The sequence below is a fragment of the Mirounga angustirostris genome, unplaced genomic scaffold (genome assembly GCF_029215605.1).
Source record: "Mirounga angustirostris isolate CCGP_5_RB_7025 unplaced genomic scaffold, mMirAng1.0.hap1 SCAF_10, whole genome shotgun sequence".
Classification (NCBI taxonomy): domain Eukaryota; kingdom Metazoa; phylum Chordata; class Mammalia; order Carnivora; family Phocidae; genus Mirounga; species Mirounga angustirostris.
Window position 1 is genome coordinate 57,071,048 of NW_026991718.1, and position 21,659 is coordinate 57,092,706.

The window sequence follows — 21,659 nt, forward strand, 5'->3', positions numbered from 1 at the left end:
CCTAATATTTTTGTACAGAACCTGTAATTATTATTTACTTTTATATAATGTATATTGTTATATGCTGTCTAGAGTTTTTGTGTTCTGTTTTCAGTAATCACATCTGTCTGAATGTTTAGGTAAATGAGCTTTAGTATGCTTTCTTTTTGTAATCTTATGCCTCATAACCTACAATTTGGCTTTTCCATTTATCCATTTATTGATCAAATATTTATTGAATGCCTTCCATGTGCCAGGCACTGTTCAAAACACTAGGGATACAAGAGAGACCAAAATATACCAATTCCCTCCATTATAAAGCTTATATTTCTAACAAGGGTTATAAGCAATAAACCCTAAAGCAACCACTAAAATAACAGTTACAGCTAAAAAGCCAACAGAAGAGATAACATGAAATAAAAAAAAATTCTCAATCTAAACAAAGATAGAAAAGGGATAAAAAAGGAGCAAAGAATAGATGAGACCAAAAAATAAACATCAGGATGATAGACTTAAACCTAATCGTATTAGTACATTAAATGTAAATGTTTAAGCACCCCAATTACAAGTTAGAGATTGTGAGATTGGATGAAGAAGCAAGGCCCAGCTGTATGCTATCTATAAGACATGCACTTTAAATACAGAGACACAAAACACTTAAAAGGATGGAAAAAGATACACCAGGCTGACACCAGTCAAAAGAAAGCTGGAATGACTATATTAGTATCAAAGTAGATTTCAGAGCAAAAACTGTTACTAAAGAAGTTTATTTTTATAATGATAAAAGTGTTAAGTTAATCAAGAAGATTAGTATTTCTAAACATTTATGTCTGTAAAAACAGAGCTTCAAAATGCATGAAGCAAAAACTGGGAACTTTATGGAGGAAATAAATGAATTCACAATTATGGTTGGAGATTTCAATACTTGTCTCTCAATAAACAATAGAACAAGCAAATAGAAAACCAGTGAATATATGGTAGACTTAAACAGCACTGTCAGTTAACCCAACTTAACTTGAAAGAACACATTGAAAGAACATTCCACCCAACACAGAAGAATACATTTTTTCGTGAAGTGCTCATGGAACATTTATCAAGCTAGACTACAACCTGGGCCATAAAACAAACGTTCAATACATTTAAAAGGCTTCAAGTCATACAAAGTATATTTTCTGACCACAATAGAATTAAATTAGAAATTATTAACAGCAGGGCACCTGGGTGGCTCAGTCATTAAGCGTCTGCCTTTGGCTCGGGTCATGATCCCAGGGTCCTGGGGTTGAGTCCCACATCGGGCTCCCTGCTCGGTGGGAAGCCTGCTTCTCCCTCTCCCACTCCCCCTGCTTGTGTTCCTGCTCTCGCTCTCTCTCTCTCTGTCAAATAAATAAATAAAATCTAAAAAAAAATTAAAATAAAATAATTGACAGCAAAGTGTGTGGGAAATCCACAAATATTTGGAAACCAAAATTTATACTTCTAAATAAAATGTGGGTCAAGGAGGAAAAGGAGAGGCACCTGGATGGCTCAGTCAGTTAAGTGTCTGACTCTTAATCTCAGCTCAGGTCTTGATCATGAGTTCAAGCCCCACTTTGAGCTCCAAAAAAAAAAAGAGGAAAAGGAAATTAGAACCATTGACCCTTGAACAATGTGGGTTTGAACCACACAGATCTACTTATATACAGATTTTTTTCAATAAATACAGTTATAGTACTGCAAATGTATTTTCTCTTCCTTATGATTTCCTTAATATTATTTTCTTTTCTCTAGCTTACTTTAAGAATATAGTATGTAATATGTATAATATACAAAATATGTGTTAATTAATTGTTTATTTTACTGTTCAGGCTTCCAGTCCACAGTAGGCCATTAGTAGTTAAGTGTTTGGGGAGTCAAAAGTTATTGGATTTTTGATTATGGGGTATTGGTGTCTCCCTAACCCCCACGTTTGAACTAAATGGAAATGCAAACACGACATATTGGGATTTATGGCATGCTGCTCAAGCAGTACTTAGGGAATAATTTATAGCAGTAAATGCATATATTAGAAAAGAAGAATAGTTTCAAATCAGTGACCTCAACTTTCACCTTAAAAAGCTACAAAAAGAACAAATTTAAAACAAAATAAACAGAAGAAAGAAACATCAAAGTCAAAATCAGTGAAATAGAAAATAGAGAAACAGTAGAGAAAAATCAGTGAAACCTAAAAGTGATTCTTTTTGAAGATCAATAAAATGGACAAATTGTTAGCAATACTGATTCAGGAAGAAAAAAGACATAATCACCAATAATAAGAATGAGAGTGATGCCATCACTACAGATTCTACAGAAATTAAAAGACTAATAATGAAATATTATGAACAACTTTATGCTAATAAATTCAGCAACTTAGATGAACTGACGAATTCCTTGAATGACACAAATTACCAAATCTCTCTCAGGAAGAAATAGATAATTTGAATAGCCTTTTAGTTATTAAAGAAATTGATGTTAAACAGCTTTCCAAGAAGAAAACTCAGGTCCACATGGCATCACTATTGATTTCTACCAAATATTTAAGGAAAAAACAATAGCATGTTTACACATATTCTTTCAATTGTTAAGGATGTGAAGGATGGGGCCAGTACTAGGATGAGGCCAATGAGGTGCCCAAGGTGTAAAATGTGAAGGGCACCAGGATCTAAGAATAGGTGCCGTCTTAAATATTGTGGCTGCTTGCTTGCCTTACGCCATTGTCAGCCCTGGTGGCGAACTAGAACTCTCATACACTGTTGGGAAGTTAAAGTGGTACAGCCTTTTTGGAAAACAGTTTAGTGGTTTCTTAAAAAGTTAAAAATACTTAAAATACTTCTGGTTCAGCATGTAGGGAACCTGGAAGCTTCTACTCTTCGAAAGAAAAAATCTGAACAAACAAAATCAACAACTTAGAAGCTTTTTGAAGGTCACAGCACAGGGGCACAAACTCACTAAAAGACAACAACCTAATCACAGGTCTGTGGAATGATTCCCCTCCTCCCACATTTTACCACCATATAAATAGGGCACCTGTATAATAATAAGGGAATACAACTGTGAAAAAACTGCATGTCTCAGACTTTATTTAAGAAGTTTGTAAAGACAGCAAAAGAGACAAAAACAAGGACTCCAGAGGAAATTTTAGCCTTTAACACCTACAGCTACAACAAACAATAAATACAGTCTAATGCCTAGCCAGATAAATATAAAACCTCACACTAAATACCTGTTTACCTCAGTTCCTTTTATCCAGTACATCATATCTGGCATGGAACAAGAAAAGGCACAATAAATACTAAAAACAAGAAGAACCCTCCCCCCCCCCCCCCCCCGTTTTAAAGAGAGAAAGTAGTGGAATGAGACTCAGATGGCAACATTTTTGGAATTATCAGACTGGGAATTTAAAATAACTATGGTTAGTATGCTAAGGGCTCCAATGGAAAAGGTAGACAACATGGAAGAATAGATGGGTAATGTAAGCAGAGAGATGGAAACTATAAGAAAGAATCAAAAGGAAATGCTAGAAATAAACACAAATGAGGAATGCTTTTGATGGATTCATCAATAGACTTGAAATGGCAGAGGAAAGAATCAGTGAGCTTAAGGAAATGTTGGCAGAAACTTATCAAAATGTGTGCGTTAGTGAAAGTATTGCTGAGAGGGAAATTTAATAGCATTGAATGCATATATTAGGAAAGAAAAAATCTAAAATTAATAATCTAAGTTTTCACCACAGGAGGCCAGAAAAAGAACAAATTAAATCCAAAGTAAGTAGATTGTGAATCACTATGTTGTGTACCCGAAACTAATTTAACATTGTGTGTCAACCATACTAAACAAAAGAAAACAAAAAACAGAAGAAAAGAAATAATAAAAATGAGACCAGAAATCAGTGAAATTGAGATTTTCTTTGAGAAGATAAATAAAATTGGTAACTGTCTAGCAAGGTCAAAAAAGAAGGCTTAACAATATCATAAGATGAAACAACATTAGAATAATTGGGATCCCAGAAGAAGAAGAAAGAGAGAGGGGCAGAAGGTATAATGGAGCAAATTATAGCAGAGAACTTCCCTAATTTGGGGAAGGAAACAGGCATCAAAATCCAGGAGGCACAGAGAACCCCTCTCAAAATCAATAAAAATAGGTCAACACCCCGACATCTAATAGTAAAACTTACGAGTCTCAGAGACAAAGAGAAAATCCTGAAAGCAGCTCGGGAGAAGAGATATGTAACCTACAATGGTAGAAACATTAGATTGGCAACAGACTATCCACAGAGACCTGGCAGGCCAGAAAGGACTGGCATGATATCTTTAGAGCACTAAATGAGAAAAATATGCAGCCAAGAATACTATATCCAGCTAGGCTGTCATTGAAAATTGAAGGAGAGATAAAAAGCTTCCAGGACAAACAAAAACTAAAGGAATTTGCAAACACAAAACCAGCCCTACAAGAAATCTTGAAAGGGGTCCTCTAAGCAAAGAGACAGCCTAAAAGTAACATAGACCAGAAAGGAACACAGACAATATACAGTAACAGTCACCTTACAGGCAATACAATGGCACTAAATTCCTGTCTTTCAATAGTTACCCTGAATGTAAATGGGCTAAATGCCCCAATCAAAAGACACAGGCTATCAGATTGGATTAAAAAACAAGACCCATCGATATGCTGTCTGCAAGAGACTCATTTTAGACCCAAAGACACCCCCAGGTTGAAAGTGAGGGGGTGGAAAACCATTTACCATGCTAATGGACACCAAAAGAAAGCTGGGGTGGCAATCCTCATATCAGACAAATTAGATTTTAAACCAAAGACTGTAATAAGAGATGAGGAAGGACACTATATCCTACTTAAAGGGTCTATCCAACAAGAAGATCTAACAATTGTAAATATCTATGCCCCTAACATGGGAGCAGCCAATTATATAAGGCAATTAGTAACAAAAGCAAAGAAACACATCGACAACAATACAATAATAGTAGGGGACTTTAACACCCCCCTCACTGAAATGGACAGATCATCTAAGCAAAAGATCAACAAGGAAATAAAGACTTTAAATGACACACTGGACCAAATGGACTTCACAGACATATTCAGAACATTCCATCCCAAAGCAACAGAATACACATTCTTCTCTAGTGCCCATGGAACATTCTCCAGAATCGATCACATCCTAGGTCATAAATCAGGTCTCAACCGGTACCAAAAGATTGGGATCATTCCCTGCATATTTTCAGACCACAATGCTTTGAAACTAGAACTCAATCACAAGAGGAAAGTCGGAAAGAACTCAAATACATGGAGACTAAAGAGCATCCTACTAAGGAATGAATGGGTCAACCAGGAAATTAAAGAAGAATTTAAAAAATTCATGGAAACCAATGAAAATGAAAACACAACTATTCAAAATCTTTGGGACGCAGCAAAGGCAGTCCTAAGAGGAAAGTATATAGCAATACAAGTCTTTCTCAAGAAACAAGAAAGGTCTCAAGTACACAACCTAACCCTAAACCTAAAGGAGCTGGAGAAAGAACAGCAAATAAAGCCTAAACCCAGCAGGAGAAGAGAAATAATGAAGATCAGAGCAGAAATCAATGAAATAGAAACCAAAAGAACAGTAGAACAGATCAACGAAACTAGGAACTGGTTCTTTGAAAGAATTAACAAGATTGATAAACCCCTGGCCAGATTTATCAAAAAGAAAAGAGAAAGGACCCAAATCAACAAAATCATGAATGAAAGAGGAGAGATCACAACCAACACCAAAGAAATACAAACAATTATAAGAACATATTATGAGCAACTCTATGCCAGCAAATTAGATAACCTGGAAGAAATGGATGCATTCCTAGAGATGTATCAACTACCAAAACTGAAGCAGGAAGAAATCGAAAACCTGAACAGACCTATAACCACTAAGGAAATTGAAGCAGTCATCAAAAATCTCTCAAGAAACAAAAGCCCAGGGCCAGATGGCTTCCCAGGGGAATTCTACCAAACATTTCAAGAAGAATTAATACCTATTCTTCTGAAACTGTTCCAAAAAATAGAAATGGAAGGAAAACTTCCAAACTCATTTTATGAGGCCACCATTACCTTGATCCCCAAACCAGACAAAGACCCCATCCAAAAGGAGAACTACAGACCAATATCCTTGATGAACATGGATGCAAAAATTCTCACCAAAATACTAGCCAATAGGATCCAACGTACATTAAAAGGATTATTCACCACGACCAAGTGGGATTTATCCCTGGGCTGCAAGGTCGGCTCAACATCCACAAATCAATCAACGTGATACAATACATTAACAAAAGAAAGAACAAGAATCATATGATCCTCTCAATAGAGGCAGAGAAAGCATTTGACAAAGTACAGCATCCTTTCTTGATCAAAACTCTTCAGAGTATAGGCATAGAGGGTACATACCTCAATATCATAAAAGTCATCTATGAAAAACCTACAGCGAATATCATTCTCAATGGGGAAAAACTGAGAGCTTTCCACCTAAGGTCAGGAACGCGGCAGGGATGTCCACTATCACCACAGCAATCAGACAACAAAAAGAAATAAAAGGCATCCAAATCGGCAAAGAAGAAGTCAAACTCTCACTCTTTGCAGATGATATGATACTTTATGTGGAAAATCCCAAAGACTCCACCCCAAAACTGCTAGAACTCATACAGGAATTCAGTAAAGTGGCAGGATATAAAATCAATGCACAGAAGTCAGTGGCATTCCTATACACCAACAACAAGACAGAAGAAAGAGAAATTAAGGAGTCGATCCCATTTACAATTGCACCCAAAACCATAAGATACCTAGGAATAAATCTAACCAAAGAAGCAAAGGATCTGTACTCAGAAAACTATAAAATACTCATGAAAGAAATTGAGGAAGACACAAAGAAATGGAAAAACGTTCCATGCTCATGGATTGGAAGAACAAATATTGTGAAGATGTCTATGCTACCTAGAGCAGTCTACACATTCAATGCAACCCCCATCAAAATACCATCCACTTTTTTCAAAGAAATGGAACAAATCATCCTAAAATTTGTATGGAACCAGAAAAGACCCTGAATAACCAGAGGAATGTTGAAAAAGAAGAGCAAAGCTGGCGGCATCACAATTCCGGACTTGCAGCTCTATTACAAAGCTGTCATCATCAAGACAGTATGGTACTGGCACAAAAACAGACCCATAGATCAATGGAACAGAATAGAGAGCCCAGAAATGGACCCTCAACTCTATGGTCAACTCATCTTTGACAAAGCAGGAAAGAATGTCCAATGGAAAAAAGTCTCTTCAACAAATGGTGTTGGGAAAATTGGACCCAAGCCACATGCAGAAGAATGAAACTGGATCATTTCCTTACACCACACACAAAAATAGACTCAAAATGGATGAAAGACCTAAATGTGAGACAGGAGTCCATCAAAATTCTAAAGGAGAACACAGGCAGCAACCTCTTCGACCTGAGCCGCAGCAACTTCTTCCTAGAAACATCGCCAAAGGCAAGGGAAGCAAGGGCAAAAATGAACTCTTGGGACTTCATCAAGATAAAAAGCTTTTGCAAAGCAAAGGAAACAGTCAACAAAACCAAATACAACCGACAGAATGGAAGAAGATATTTGCAAATGACATATCAGATAAAGGGCTAGTATCCTAAATCTATAAAGAACTCATCAAACTAAACACCCAAAGAACAAAGAATCCAATCAAGAAATGGGCAGAAGACATGAATAGACATTTTTCCAAAGAAGACATCCAAATGGCCAACAGACACATGAAAAAGTGCTCAACATCGCTTGGCATCAGGGAAGTCCAAATCAAAACCTCAATGAGATACCACCTCACACCAGTCAGAATGGCTAAAATTAACAAGTCAGGAAACGACAGATGTTGGCGGGGATGCGGAGAAAGGGGAACCCTCCTACACTGTTGATGGGAATCCAAGCTGGTGCAGCCACTCTGGAAAACAGTATGGAGGTTCCTCAAAAAGTTGAAAATAGAGCTACCATATGATCCAGCAATTGCACTACTGGGTATTTACCCCAAAGATACAAAAGTAGGGATCCGAAAGGGTACGTGCACCCCGATGTTTATAGCAGCAATGTCCACAATAGCCAAACTGTGGAAAGAGCCAAGATGTCCATCAACAGATGAATGGATAAAGAAGATGTGGTATATATATACAATGGAATATTATGCAGCCATCAAAAGGAATGAGATCTTACCATTTGCAACGACATGGATGGAACTGGAGGGTATTATGCTGAGCGAAAGAAGTCAAACAGAAAGACATGTATCATATGACCTCACTGATATGAGGAATTCTTAATCTCAGGAAACAAACTGAGGGTTGCTGGAGTGGGGGGGTCGGGTGGGAGGGATGGGGTGACTGGGTGATAGACACTGGGGAGGGTATGTGCTCTGGTAAGCGCTGTGAATTGTGCAAGACTGTTGAATCTCGGATCTGTACCTCTGAAACAAATAATGCAATATATGTTAAGAAAAAAAAAAGATAGCAGGAGGGGAAGAATGAAGTGGGGGAAATCAGAGGGGTAGACGAACCATGAGAGATGATGGACTCTGAAAAACAAACTGAGGGTTTTAGAGGGGAGGGGTGTGGGAGGATGGGTTAGCCTGGTGATGGGTATTGAGGAGGGCACGTTCTGCAGTCTCCTGAGTAGGGAGCACTGGGTGTTATGCACAATGAATCATGGAACACTACATCAAAAACTAATGATGTAATGTATGGGGATTAACATAACAATAAAAAAGGCTTAAATTACTAATATTAGAAATGAAAGAGGGCACATCACTAATGATCTCACGGACATTAAAAAGATAATAAAAGAATATTATGAACAACTCTATGCCCACAAATTCTGTAACCTAGATGAAATAGATCAATTCCTTGGAAGACATAATCCCAAAACTTACACGAGAAATAGACACTCCAAATAAAACTGTATGTGTTAAATTGAATCATTAATAACCTTTCAAAATAGAAAACACCAGGGCCAGATGGGTTCACTGGTGAATTATACCAGCCATTTAGGTAAGAAGTTATACCAGTTCTTTATGATCTTTTCCAGAAAATAGAAGTAAAGGGGATACGTTCTAACTTATTCTTAGGCAGCATTAACCTAATATTCAAATTAGACAAAGACATTATGAAAAAGGAAAACTACAGACTATTATCTCTCATGAACATGGATGCAAAAATCCTTAACAAAATATTGGAAAATCAAACCCAATAATGTATGAAAAGAATTCTGTACCATAACTAAGTGGGATTTATTCCAGTTATGCAAGGCTGATCCAATATTCAAAAAGCAATTTGTGTAATCCATACATTAACAAGATAAAGAAGAAAAAATCATAATGTTCGTATCAGTAGATATAGAGGAAACATTTGACAAAACTCAGTACCCATTCATGATAAAAACTCGCAGCAAACTAGGAATATAGGGAAAGTTCAACTTGATAAAGAATATCTACAAAACCCCTGCAACTATGAGAAGCTAGATGCTTTCCCACTAAGATCAGGAACAAGATAAGGATGTCCCTTCTCACCACTCCTTTTGAACATCATACTGGAAACCCTAACTATGCAATGAGACAAGAAAATAAAATAAAAGGTATATACACTGGGAAGGAAGAAATAAAACTGTCTTTATTCACAGATATCATGATTGTCTATGTAGAAAACCCCAAAGAATCAGAAAAGAAACTTCTGGAACTAATAAGCAGTTATAACCAGATTGCAGGATACAAGGTTAATACTACAAAAGTGAATTGCTTTCTTGAATGCTAGTGATGTACAATTAGAATTTGAAGTTAACACAGCACCATCTACATTAGCACCAAAGAAAATAAAATACTTAGGTATAAATCTACCAAAATATGTGCACGATCTATATGAGGATAACTACAAAACTGATGAAAGGAATTGGTGAAGATCTAAGTAAATGGAGAGAGATTCCATGTATGTAAATAGGAAGATTCAATATTGTCAACATGTCTGTTCTTCCCAGCTTGGTCTATAGATTCAACACAATCCCAGTTGAAATCCAGCAATTTGTTTTGTAGATACCAAGAAACTAATTCCAAAGTTTATATAGGAAGGGAAAAGAGAATAGCCAACAAAGTATTGAAGAACAAAGTTGCAGGACTGACAACTAATTGACTTTAAGACTTACTGTGAGGTTATAGTACTATAGACAGTGTGGTATTGGTGAAAGAATAGACAACATATAGATCAAAGCAACAAAATAGCTCAGAAATAGACCCACACAAATATATCAACTGATTTTTGACAAAGGTACAAAAGTAACTCAGTAGCTTTTGAGTAAATGGTACTGGAACAACTAGACATATACCTGCCCAACCCCCCCCAAAAAAAGGGAAGAAAAAGAATCTAGATACAGACTACCCATACCTTTCACAGAAATTAGCACAATATGAATTGTAGCTCTAAATGTAAAATGCAAAATTGTAAAACTAGAAGATCACATAGGAGAAAATACATGACTTTGAGTTTGGTGATAATTTTTTAGATAATGGCATCAAAAGCACAATCCATGAAACAAAAAATTGAGAAGTTGGACTTGGTTAAAATTAAAAACTTCTCTGTGAAAGACACTAATAAAAGAATGTATACAGGCTAGACACTGTATGATAAAGGATTGGTATCCAAAATACACAAATAACTCTTAAAACTCAACAGAACAGCACAACTAAAAAATGGGAAAAGGACTTGAGTGGACATTTTTCCAAAGAAGATGTAAAAATGACCGGTAAGTATATGGAATGATAGTCAACATCACTAAGAGTTTTAAGTGGTAAGTTTAAAGGCATATATGTTATATGTATTTGCCATAATAAAAAAATGCACAAAAGATATGAACAGGCATCTCATGAAGGAAGACATTCAGCTGGCAAATAAGCATAGGAAAAGATGCTTAACATTATACGTCATTAGGGAATTGCAAAGTAAAACAACAATGAGATGTTGTTATGTATCTATCAGAATTACAAACATTCAGAACACTGACGGCACCAAATGCTGGCAAGAATGTGGACTGATAGGAACTCTTATTCATTGTGGGTATGACTGCAAAATGGTACAGCTATGTTGGAAGACAATCCTATAGTTCCTGCCACAGTTGCTGTTAGGACTCTGAACACTACTAGCTCAGTGTTTTTTCCTTTCCATTCTCCATTTTCCCTATGTGTCCTAATTTATGGTATCTCTGAAAAGATAAAATTGTTGTTAGTGACCATCTAATCTGAAATCAGTGTAGGGTTTCGTTCTTTCTTTCTTTCTTTCTTTCTTTCTTTCTTGACTCAGTGTCAACTAATAACCTGTCTTAGGTATATAGGTTTTCACATTTTCTTGCTTGTTTTAAAAAACTATTTTCAATTGATTTCTGTTCTATAAATAAGGATTTTTTATTTGCATTCCCACTTCATGCTAAAATTATGGAGATTTTACTATAATTATGTAAAATGGGATGAGTATAAGCATATAGATGTTCATAGAGCTTGTATTGGTTTATTAAACATACTTATTTGTGTTTAAATTCAAGAGGCTAGTGATTTCACATTAAAAATTGTAGAACTAATTTGGTATATTCTTTTGTGAAACATTTTGATGCTTTGAATATTCATATTGCTACATAGCATTGATTTTGTTATTTGTCTTTTTATAGAGAGAGAAGATACATGAGAGATGCAAGAATATTTGTCCTTCTAAAGATACCTTTGACAGGACTCTCTTATATACTCATGGTATGAATATGTGCTATTTGTAGACAATGTGGAGATTAAATACGTGATACTTGTAGCATAGCATAAATATCAACAAACAAAATCTTAATTTTGGGACCTTGATGGCTGTTATACCTATAATTTTTATTTTTAGTGAGATTTTTATAGCCTATGATCGTAATCTTTTCCAAAAGCTTTTAAGAGAAAAACCGTGGGTCTCATTGTAGTGTTATCCTTCATTTCAACAAATATTTATTTAACATCTGGGTGCTTGGTATTTTGCTTGTTGTTTAAAAATAGATGAGTAACAAAGAGCACTTGTCATCAAGAAGCTGATAGTCTCCTGAGTAGGGTTACATAAATAAACCAACAATTGAAGCCCTGTATATCAAGCAGTAAGTTCAGCGTGGCAAGATGGTATAGAGCTCCTAATTTGTTAAGCCTTAGAAAACTTCTAGAGTTGATGATTGCCTGTGTTCTAAACTAGCTGCTGAGAAAGATTTATGTGGGGAAAAGGCCTTCCAGGAAGAAGGAACAATGTATGCAAAGCAATAGAGTCAAAATTAAAAAAAAAAAGAACAGACCATGTTCAAAGAACTGCAAGAGTTCAGTATGTTGGCTCTACTGGGAGTAAGAAGTGAGGCTGAAGAAGTAGGCAGGGGGGTCAGATCCTGAAGAGCCTTGTATGCCATGCTAAGGAATTTTTCTTTTCTAAAAGCTGTACAGAGCCACAGAATATTTTTAACCAGACATCAGATTTATGATTATACATTTCACCGTGAAAACAGTTGTGGAAAACAAATTTAAGGATGTTGATAAACTGGAGGCAAAGAGATGGTTGGAGGCCATTGCAGTAATACACGTGAGAAATCATATGGCCCCAATAGCAGTTATAATGAAGATGGAGAGGAATTTAGGCATTTGAGAGATACATTAGAGATCAAAGCACAGGTTTTGGTGGCCAGTCAGTTGGTGGTAATGATCAGTTTACACACTGAGAAGTTTCTGTGGATTTCACAATTTAGGATCTCTTACGGAGGGCATTCAGACTTGAAGTGGTGATTAGAGAAAACACAATCCTATATATTAAAGAGTGAGTACAAGAGAAAGAAATGGAGACTACCACTGTGAATATGACTTGAGGATTTGAGTTATAGGGTTTTGAGAGAACAGAGTAGAGTGTAAGAATGTTTTTGCATGGTCAACACTAGATGAGGCAGGAGACACATTTGCATAACCTGAGAGTGAGTGCTTCTTTAAGTTTTGTACTGGAGGGCTTCCCTTGCCTTAGCCTAGTCCAGGCCCTGGGTTTTGTCTTTATCTTTTTTTTTTTTTTTTTTTTGGTTTGTTTTAATGGAAGAGAACTGAGCATGTATATACACAGAGAGGAACTATTAGAAGGGAAGAGGCTGAAGATATGGAAAGAGGCAGAGGCAGGGTATTTGATGAAGCACGCTCACAGAAGAGGCAGGAAGGCATGGAGTCCAACCCAGGAAGGTTAGTTTTGGAAAGGACCTGAGATCTAGTTGGTGAGTATATTTTATGGAATAAAATGAAAACAAGTATAAAAAAAATCATATTTTCTCTTTTCCTTTTTTTAATAGATAAATCCAGGACAGATCTGGAGCAAGTACCTAAGGTAACAAAGCTTAATAAATGAGAATACTGCTTCTTAATATCTTTAATTTTTTATAATCTTTAGTATCTTTAGTTTTGCTTTATAAGAAGCTTTCATTTGACTTTCTTACACTTTAACCACTTTGCCTGTTCTGGGACTTTGTGCATCACTTTTCTTCTTTGTTTTGTCATCATCAATTTCTTCTTCATTACTGAAATCTACAAATATGTTTAAGTCTCTCCATTCTTTTTTTTTTTTTTTAAAGATTTTGTTTATTTGACAGAGAAACAGCGAGAGAGGGAACACAAGCAGGGGGAGTGGGAGAGGGAGAAGCAGGCTTCCCGCTGAGCAGGGAGCCCAATGCGGGGCTCGATCCCAGGACCCTGGGATCATGACCTGAGCTGAAGGCAGACGCTTAATGACTGAGCCACCCAGGCGCCCTAAGTCTCTCCATTCTGAGAAAGAATTTTATTGATGTTACTACCCCTTCAAATTATTCAGAGACATGTCCTTTATATGAAAAATTTTAGAGAGATGTGTAATAGATGTTTTCTTCCCCCCCGGGGAAAGAGTCTATTGCATTAATTAGATTCTCTAAGAGGTCTGTGATAACTGCTCTCTAAGGTGAGAAGACATAGAAAGACAGCAGACAGAAACAAAAAGGCAGTCATTTTTAAAGTAGTTGATTACTACAAAATAAAATTCAAACTCTGTCATTTAAGGCCCTTGATTATTCATTTCCATCATAGTCACACTCAACTTTTGCTTACTAATTTTTACACATTCTTTACTTCAGCCAAACTATTTTGCAGGCTCTGTTCTTTACTTGCACTGTTCCTTTAGCCTGGAAGACTTTTCCTCACCTCCCCATATCTAATTCTTTCTTTACATTCTCTTGCTTAAATGGCAACTTTACATGAATACATTTCTTTCCAACTGAAGATAATTGGCCCCTTGCTGAATTTCCATAGTATTTAATGTAGATTTGTGCCTTCTTTTTAAGGCATTTGTCACTCTTCTTCTTTTAAGATATTTATGTATATATTTTATCACAACCATTGGACTAAAGATCCTTGGGATTAGGACCTATGTAATAATTTATCTTTGTTTCCCCCTTAGTGCCTAGCATAAGGGTTACATCATCAGTAAATATTCATTGAATTAATCAGTACTTTTAATTATACTAAAGCAGGGACTAGAAAATACACTCATGCCCCTAGTTAGTTTTTCCCTATCACTTTATACTAATTTTTGGATATAGATAAAATGGATCAGTAAATATAATAAAATATAGCATAGAAATTAAGTTAAACCATGTTTCAGGCCTTATGCTAGGTACTGGAGATACAAAGATTAATTAGCTATAAATCCAGTCTTAAAGAAACATATGATCTCCAGGGGGCGATACATATATTCAATAAATAATTTTTGTGAAGTATGAGATACATAAATATATGTGGCATATGTACTTAAATTCAGAGATGGGGCGACTGATGTGTTCAGAGATGGGGTAAGTGTTCATACAGAGATAATGTTTGCCCTTTTGATTTGGTGGTATTCTCTAAGAAAATAAGCAGGAAAGGCATTTTAGGCTGAAAGCATGTACAAAGATAATTAAGCACAAGAGGATATGGAAGTTGAGTATTGCTAGAATGTAACTTGTAAATAGTGGGAGTGGCAAAATACAAATTGGTGAGGGAGTTAAAAAAAAATGAAGGGCCTTTGATGCCATTCTAAAGAGTTTGGTCCTTAGGTCATGGGAATCCATTGAGAGATTTAAACAGAGAAGTTAATTCATTTATACTTACATTTTAAAAGTACATCTGACAGCGGTATAGGGAAGAGATTGAGGAAGGACATGAATAAATAGCCATTTACTGTAATCCAGAGATAATGAAGAGCTGCACCGACGAAATGCTATAGATGTAGAGGAGAGAGAGCATTCAAGTCTTATTTATAGAAAATACAATGGGTAGGACTTTGTGCCCAGATGGATGTGGTATGTAAAGGAAAGAGTGATCTTTTCATAGAATTGAATTTGTTTTGGTTTTAAAACTTAGTATATGTCTATCTACAAAACTAATTTTGAAAGCATTTTAAGCAGGAGAAAGTAGAAATATAAATACAGAGAATTTGATATTTGGCATTTTTTAAAAACTACTGTGAGTGGGAACTAATATAGAAATTTGGGGATAAGAGATATCCATCTCCCTTTGGTGTGTGCCTGGTGGGACTGCATTAGTGAATTTGATTACATAGTAATGGAATGATCACCTCCATTGGTAAAGACAAAAAACAATTTTCTATCTTTCATGAGTATTTTTAGCTTGATGAAACACTATTTATACATTTTTTATACAGATTTTTGTGTAAATCAACGTATCATCACTGGCTTTTGCTGTTTATGCTTCAGGTCCAAGTTAATCATTGTTTAATGGTCTTATGATGTTTGAAGGGATAATGGATGTAAAAAAATGTTTATCTAATTGAGGAAAATACATTTTTTAATAGATTTTTATGAAACCAGATTTTGCCTTGGACGATTCCTTAACTTTTAATTCAGTTTTACCATGGTCTCATTTTAATACTGCTGGTGGAAAAGGAAATCGTGATGCAGCTTCCTCGAAGTTGCTGCAAGAAAAGGTAATTTCTTTTTTACTCTTTCCATGTAGAAAACTATATTCTAGTTAAGTAGTACCTTTGTGTGGGTTCTGATTTAGTTATTTAGTAAGGGCTATTTTAATTTCATTTTTATTGTTACTGCCTTCAAATCTTAACTGATAAAGTAAAAGCATTTGATTCAATGGAAAACAAGTTGTGCTGGTGAAAAAGGAAAAGCTCATTGTTGGAGTGCTTCTTATCTAAAATAGCAGTTGATGGAATTTCAGTTTAAAGGATGTATTAGATAACACAATTAATTGCTTTACATTTATCCCAAACAATATATTGGCTAATTTTGTATTCTTTATGAGTGAAGCATGGAAAATCAACTCTTGCTGAGGTATCATTTTTCCTTATTTCCACATCGCAAGGATGATTATTTTGAAGCAAAAATACGATAGTTGAAAAATACAGTATTGTATTAAAAATTGTATTAAAAATACAATACTATAGTTTTTGGTTTAAAAGACTATAATAAGAGATGAGGAAGGACACTATATCATATATAATAAGAGATGAGGAAGGACACTGTATCATACTTAAAGGGTCTATCCAACAAGATCTAACAATTGTAAATATCTGTGCCCCTAACATGGGAGCAGCCAATTATATAAGCCAGTTAATAACAAAATCAAAGAAACACTTCGGCAACAATATAATAATAGTAGGGGACTTTAACACCCCCCTCACTGAAATGGACATATCATCTAAGCAAAAGATCAACAAGGAAATAAAGACTTTAAATGACACACTGGACCAAATGGACTTCACAGATATATTCAGAACATTACATCCCAAAGCAACAGAATGCACATTCTTCTCTAGTGCCTATGGAACATTCTCCACAATAGATCACATCCTAGGTCACAAATCAGATCTCAACTGGTATCAAAAGATTGGGATCATTCCCTGCATATTTTCAGACCACAATGCTTTGAAACTAGAACTCAATCACAAGAGGAAAGTGGGAAAGGACTCAGAGATGTTGAGAGATAATGCCTAAAGTTTGAGCTATAGGTTGAAGAATCTAAAAGTTTAAAAAGTGGGAGAGAAATGGAAAGATAATGTAGCCCAAAAAATGCATATGCAATTAGAAAGGAAGAAAAGGCAAATCAAGTTTTAGGAGTCCATATTTGAAATTAGAAAGCATATTTAATATATGTTGCTCTAGGAATTAATCTTGGTTGTGTTACAAATAAAGTATGTATGAACTCTTTTAAGGCATTTGTCAACCTTTTAAGAGGAAAGTATATTGGAAATAAACTGAGTTTTATAAATTGATAAAAGAATAATTTTTGAAATGTAAAGTAAGCAGCCTTGAAAAAACATCCCAATGAATTCTAGTATTTTCTATAATTTGTGACCAGATCATGAATCTGTCTTTCACAGATTCTTTTGAGGCAGAGTGGCAGAGTAGAAAGAGCTTCAGTTTTTGGGTCAGACAGACTTAGGTTCAAATTTTAGTTTTGCCACTTACTAACCACATGACTTTATTCAAAGTATTTAATGTCTCTGAGCCTCAATTTCCTCATCTGTAAAATAAGAATACTAATACCTGAATTCTAAGATTGTTAAAACTAGAAAATTATGTATATAAAATACCAGTGCCTGGTATATAGAAGGAAGAGGTCAATAAATGTAACTATAATAAACTTTTAGTCAGATGAGTGATGTGTGTTGGTGCGGGGATTAAGGAAATCATTCTCTCTCAGATTTTAGAACTTCTGAAACTAGATTATAATCTCAGATTATTGTGGGGTACTCTTACTTTCTAGAAAGTAGTTGGTGTTTGGAGGGCGGTAATAGCAGGAGCAGAGGAAGAAGGTTAATCGGCTTCTTCTACTCTTTTGTCTTACGTTTATTAACGTTTCACCTCCCTTCCATTTTATTATGCCCAATATCAAGAATCCCATAATCAAATAGTTCATTCAATAGGATTTAAGATATATGTAGAAATCCTGTATCATTTTCAGAAAGTATTTGGATAGTCAAAGAAGGTAATCTTCTAATACTCCATGATTTTTTTTTTTTCCTTCTTAAGCTGAGCCATTATCTGGATATTGTGGAAGTAAACATTGCTCACCAGATCTCTCTACGTTCTGAAGCATTTTTTCATGCAATGACCTCTCAACACGAATTGCAGGACTACCTCAAGAAAACTTCCCAGGCTGTAAAGATGCTTCGAGATAAAATTGCACAGATTGATAAAGTAATGTGTGAAGGATCACTACACATTTTAAGACTGGCACTTACCAGAAACAATTGTGTTAAAGTGTACAATAAACTCAAGTTAATGGCCACTGTACACCAGACTCAGCCTACAGTACAGGTGTTGTTATCCACTTCTGAATTTGTTGGAGCATTGGACTTAATAGCAACAACACAAGAGGTTCTACAGCAGGAACTTCAGGGCATTCACAGCTTCCGGTATGTCCTTTAAGTAAGCTTTTAGAAATAATGTTAGAAGTTTTTAAAGAATAAATTTTAGTGTATAATGTTAGCTGGGGAAGTGTGAATGTATGTAAGTTACATGAATATTTTTGTTACAGACTGATCTGTTTAGTAATGTTATCATTGTGATATTTTAGTCTTAGCAATACAAAAACTGTAAGGACCAGTATTTACAGAAACATTTGAATGGAGAAACAAAATTAAATTTTCTGGTAGATGGTACTAATGAAAGGCCAGTCACAACTTTGAAAATAACATTTCCAAAATGTTGAAATAGTTTTGTGTCAAGTTAGTAGATCAAGGTGCAGGAAGGAATACCAGTATATCTAAAATTAAATTCATTTTAAAAGTTCTTGATAGGTTTTAAATTTAATAATTATTAAATAATTATTTAATAATGTAATTATTATATTTGTATATAACAATCATTATTCGATAATTATTAAAATTCTCATGTGCAGTGTTTATCACATTGCAAAAAATTCCATTTGGTGATGGAAAACACCCAATTTTTCCTACGTTCTTATTTTGAAAATATTTTTAACATTAGCATTTTAGTTATTTATTTTTTATTTTTTTTTATTTGACACAGAGAGAGCGAAAGAGGGAACACAAGCAGGGGGAGTGGGAAAGGGAGAAGCAGGCTTCCCGCCGAGCAGGGAGCCCAGTGCAGGGCTCGATCCCAGGACCCTGGGATCCTGACCTGAGCCAAAGGCAGACGCTTAACAACTGAGCCATCCACATGCCCCTGGATTTTAGTTATTTTATGTGAGAGCATGTCAAAATGTTTAATTTATAGATAAACCAGGTACAGGTCATCAAAATTTCATTCAGTTAAGCAGGCTTGCAATATCCTTGTAGAAGTCCCTCTCCTGGAAAACCCATCCAAACCTTATACTACTAAGTGACAATAAAGAAGTTGTATGGAAGATGTGTTCTGTAACTTAATAGATATTTAATACATTCTGGAAAAGTTAGCTTCAAAATAAATTTAACTGAATTATAAATTCTTGTTGACTAAGGATAGGTAATTGGAATATTTATTTAGAATGCATTTTTTAAAAGGTGGCCCAAATTTAATGACATAAATGATTCATTCATTCAAGAAATGGTTATTGATCACCTTTACATATCAGACACCAGGCAGATTACTGGGAATATGGTCATGAACAAAGCAGAGATGCTCTCTACTCTGTTTTTACAATTTATTTGGCAGAAGGAAGGAGACAGAAATGACTGTGTTGTCATCATACAGTGCAATACTGTATGATGATGAATGTACAGATTATTATGGAGCTCTAACCTTAGGGGAGGAACCTAATCTAGATTTGGATGTCTACAGAAAAAGTTTGAGTCACAAGCCTCTTTGAGAATCCATTGAAAGCTGTTGATTAGATCGTCTTTCCATAAAAATATACCTGTACCTAAAATTTTACAATTAATTTTGGGTGGATCATAGTTCTTTGAAGCCTACTTTGGTTTCCTAGCATGGACAAAATGATTTTTAGTTTCCCTTTTACCTCTGAAATTTTAAATATTTCTGTTTTTTGAATGAATGGAATATATTTTTATATTTTTAATTTTTAATTTTTTAAAAAGATTTTATTTATTTGAGAGAGCACACAAGCAGGGGTTGGGGGAGAGGGGCAGAGGGAGAGAAGCAGACTCCCCGCTAAGCAGGGAGCCTGATGCAGGACCCTGGGATCATGACCTGAGCTGAAGGCAGATGCTTAACTGACTGAACCACCCAGGTTATTTTTATTTTTTTAAAGATTTTATTTATTTATTAGAGAAAGAGAGTGGGGTGATGCAGAAGGGGGAAGGAGAGGGACAAAGAGACTCTGTGCCGAGTGCAGAGCCCTACGTGGGGCTCAGTCTCACGAGGCTGAGATCATGACCTGAGCTGAAACCAAGAATCTGATGCTTAACTGACTGAGCCACCCAGGGACCCTGGAATATATTTTTAAAATAAACACTAATTTTGTCACTACTTTAGAAAAATTGACTTCTGTAATGACAGAAGTTGTCTTTCACTTGATTTCACTAATATTATGAATGTTGATAGATATTGGGAGCTGATTCTATAGAGTGTTTTTATCCTCTGAATAGGATAGCCCTGAGAAATAAAGATTGGTGGCACCTGGGTGGCTCAGTCAGTTAAGTGTCTGCCTTCAGCTCAGGTCATGATCCCAGTGGGGTCCTGGGATCGAGCCCTGCATTGGGCATAATCATTTTAATAAACTAAGAACACAGTTTACATCACTAATGCTGATAAGTAGGCAAGAGTCCTACAATACACACTATCTTAATTGTGATGCTGAGGTAAGGACATTCAAGTGCAGATGTAATACAGAAGTCTCACTGTGGGCCTAACAAATATCTGAACCTTGGTATCTTGCAGATTTTGAAATAGAAAATCTTCAGTTACTTTGAAATTCAGGGATATAGTGTTATTTGCTCTTTCTTATTGTAAAGGTTTATGTAGAAACTTTCAGTTTTCATTGTTGTTAACTTTTTTTTCCCTTACTACTTACTACCACCATTATTCTGTAACCACCACCACTATAAAACCTAAGAGCACCTTTTGAATTGTTCTCTCTACCAGGTACTGTGCAAAGTATGTTACATATGTTATTTGGCCCCCTCCACCCCCCAAAAAACCTCTATAAGATAAGTAATCTTATCCTCATTTTAATAGATAAGGAAACTGAAGCATAGAAAGTCTTATTAGATAACTTGCTCCAGGTCATACAGCAAGTTCTAAAACAGTAGAGTTGAGATTCAATCCAGGTCTCATCTGACCTGAGAGCTATGTATGCTTTTTAATATATTTGCTTGAGGATTTATAGGACCTCAAAAAAATCACTCTGAACATCAGTGCTGATTTTATAGTGCAGTAGATGTTAAATCGTGGGCAATCGGGTTATAAGTTGGCAGTTGAGTTATAGGTTCACTGAGCCAGGACCTACCATAGTAATTGATAACAATTAATGAAACTAGTTTGTTTTCTAGTCATAAGACTTTTTTTCCTTTTTTTCTGGGGTTGGGGGGAGAAAAGGTGGAAAACAGAGTTAATTATAAGTTCCAGCTTATTATGATTTCGTTCATCAGAGGTCACCTTGGGATTCCACTTAAGGGATTTTTATTATTGGAAG

The 21,659-nt window shown here is 35.5% G+C and overlaps 1 protein-coding gene and 1 long non-coding RNA gene across 8 annotated transcripts in view; one reads left to right on the plus strand and one right to left on the minus strand.

The window, feature by feature from the left end:
- The window catches only part of LOC135361759 (uncharacterized), a 38,643-nt gene extending 23,333 nt beyond the window's left edge, over window positions 1-15,310 (minus strand). For both annotated transcript variants that reach the window (XR_010405664.1, XR_010405665.1), the window contains exon 1: window positions 15,201-15,310. This is a non-coding gene — a long non-coding RNA (uncharacterized LOC135361759). The remainder of the gene's footprint in view (window positions 1-15,200) is intronic.
- The window catches only part of VPS54 (VPS54 subunit of GARP complex), a 96,127-nt gene that overhangs the window by 24,627 nt on the left and 49,841 nt on the right, over window positions 1-21,659 (plus strand). For all 6 annotated transcript variants that reach the window (XR_010405663.1, XR_010405662.1, XM_064572430.1 and 3 more), the window contains 4 exons: window positions 11,717-11,795; window positions 13,379-13,413; window positions 15,904-16,035; window positions 18,095-18,480. Coding sequence is in view for 4 of the 6 variants with exons in the window: in XM_064572430.1 (XP_064428500.1) it covers window positions 11,717-11,795; window positions 13,379-13,413; window positions 15,904-16,035; window positions 18,095-18,480 (632 nt within the window). In the remaining 2 variants the exon portion in view is untranslated. The remainder of the gene's footprint in view (window positions 1-11,716; window positions 11,796-13,378; window positions 13,414-15,903; window positions 16,036-18,094; window positions 18,481-21,659) is intronic.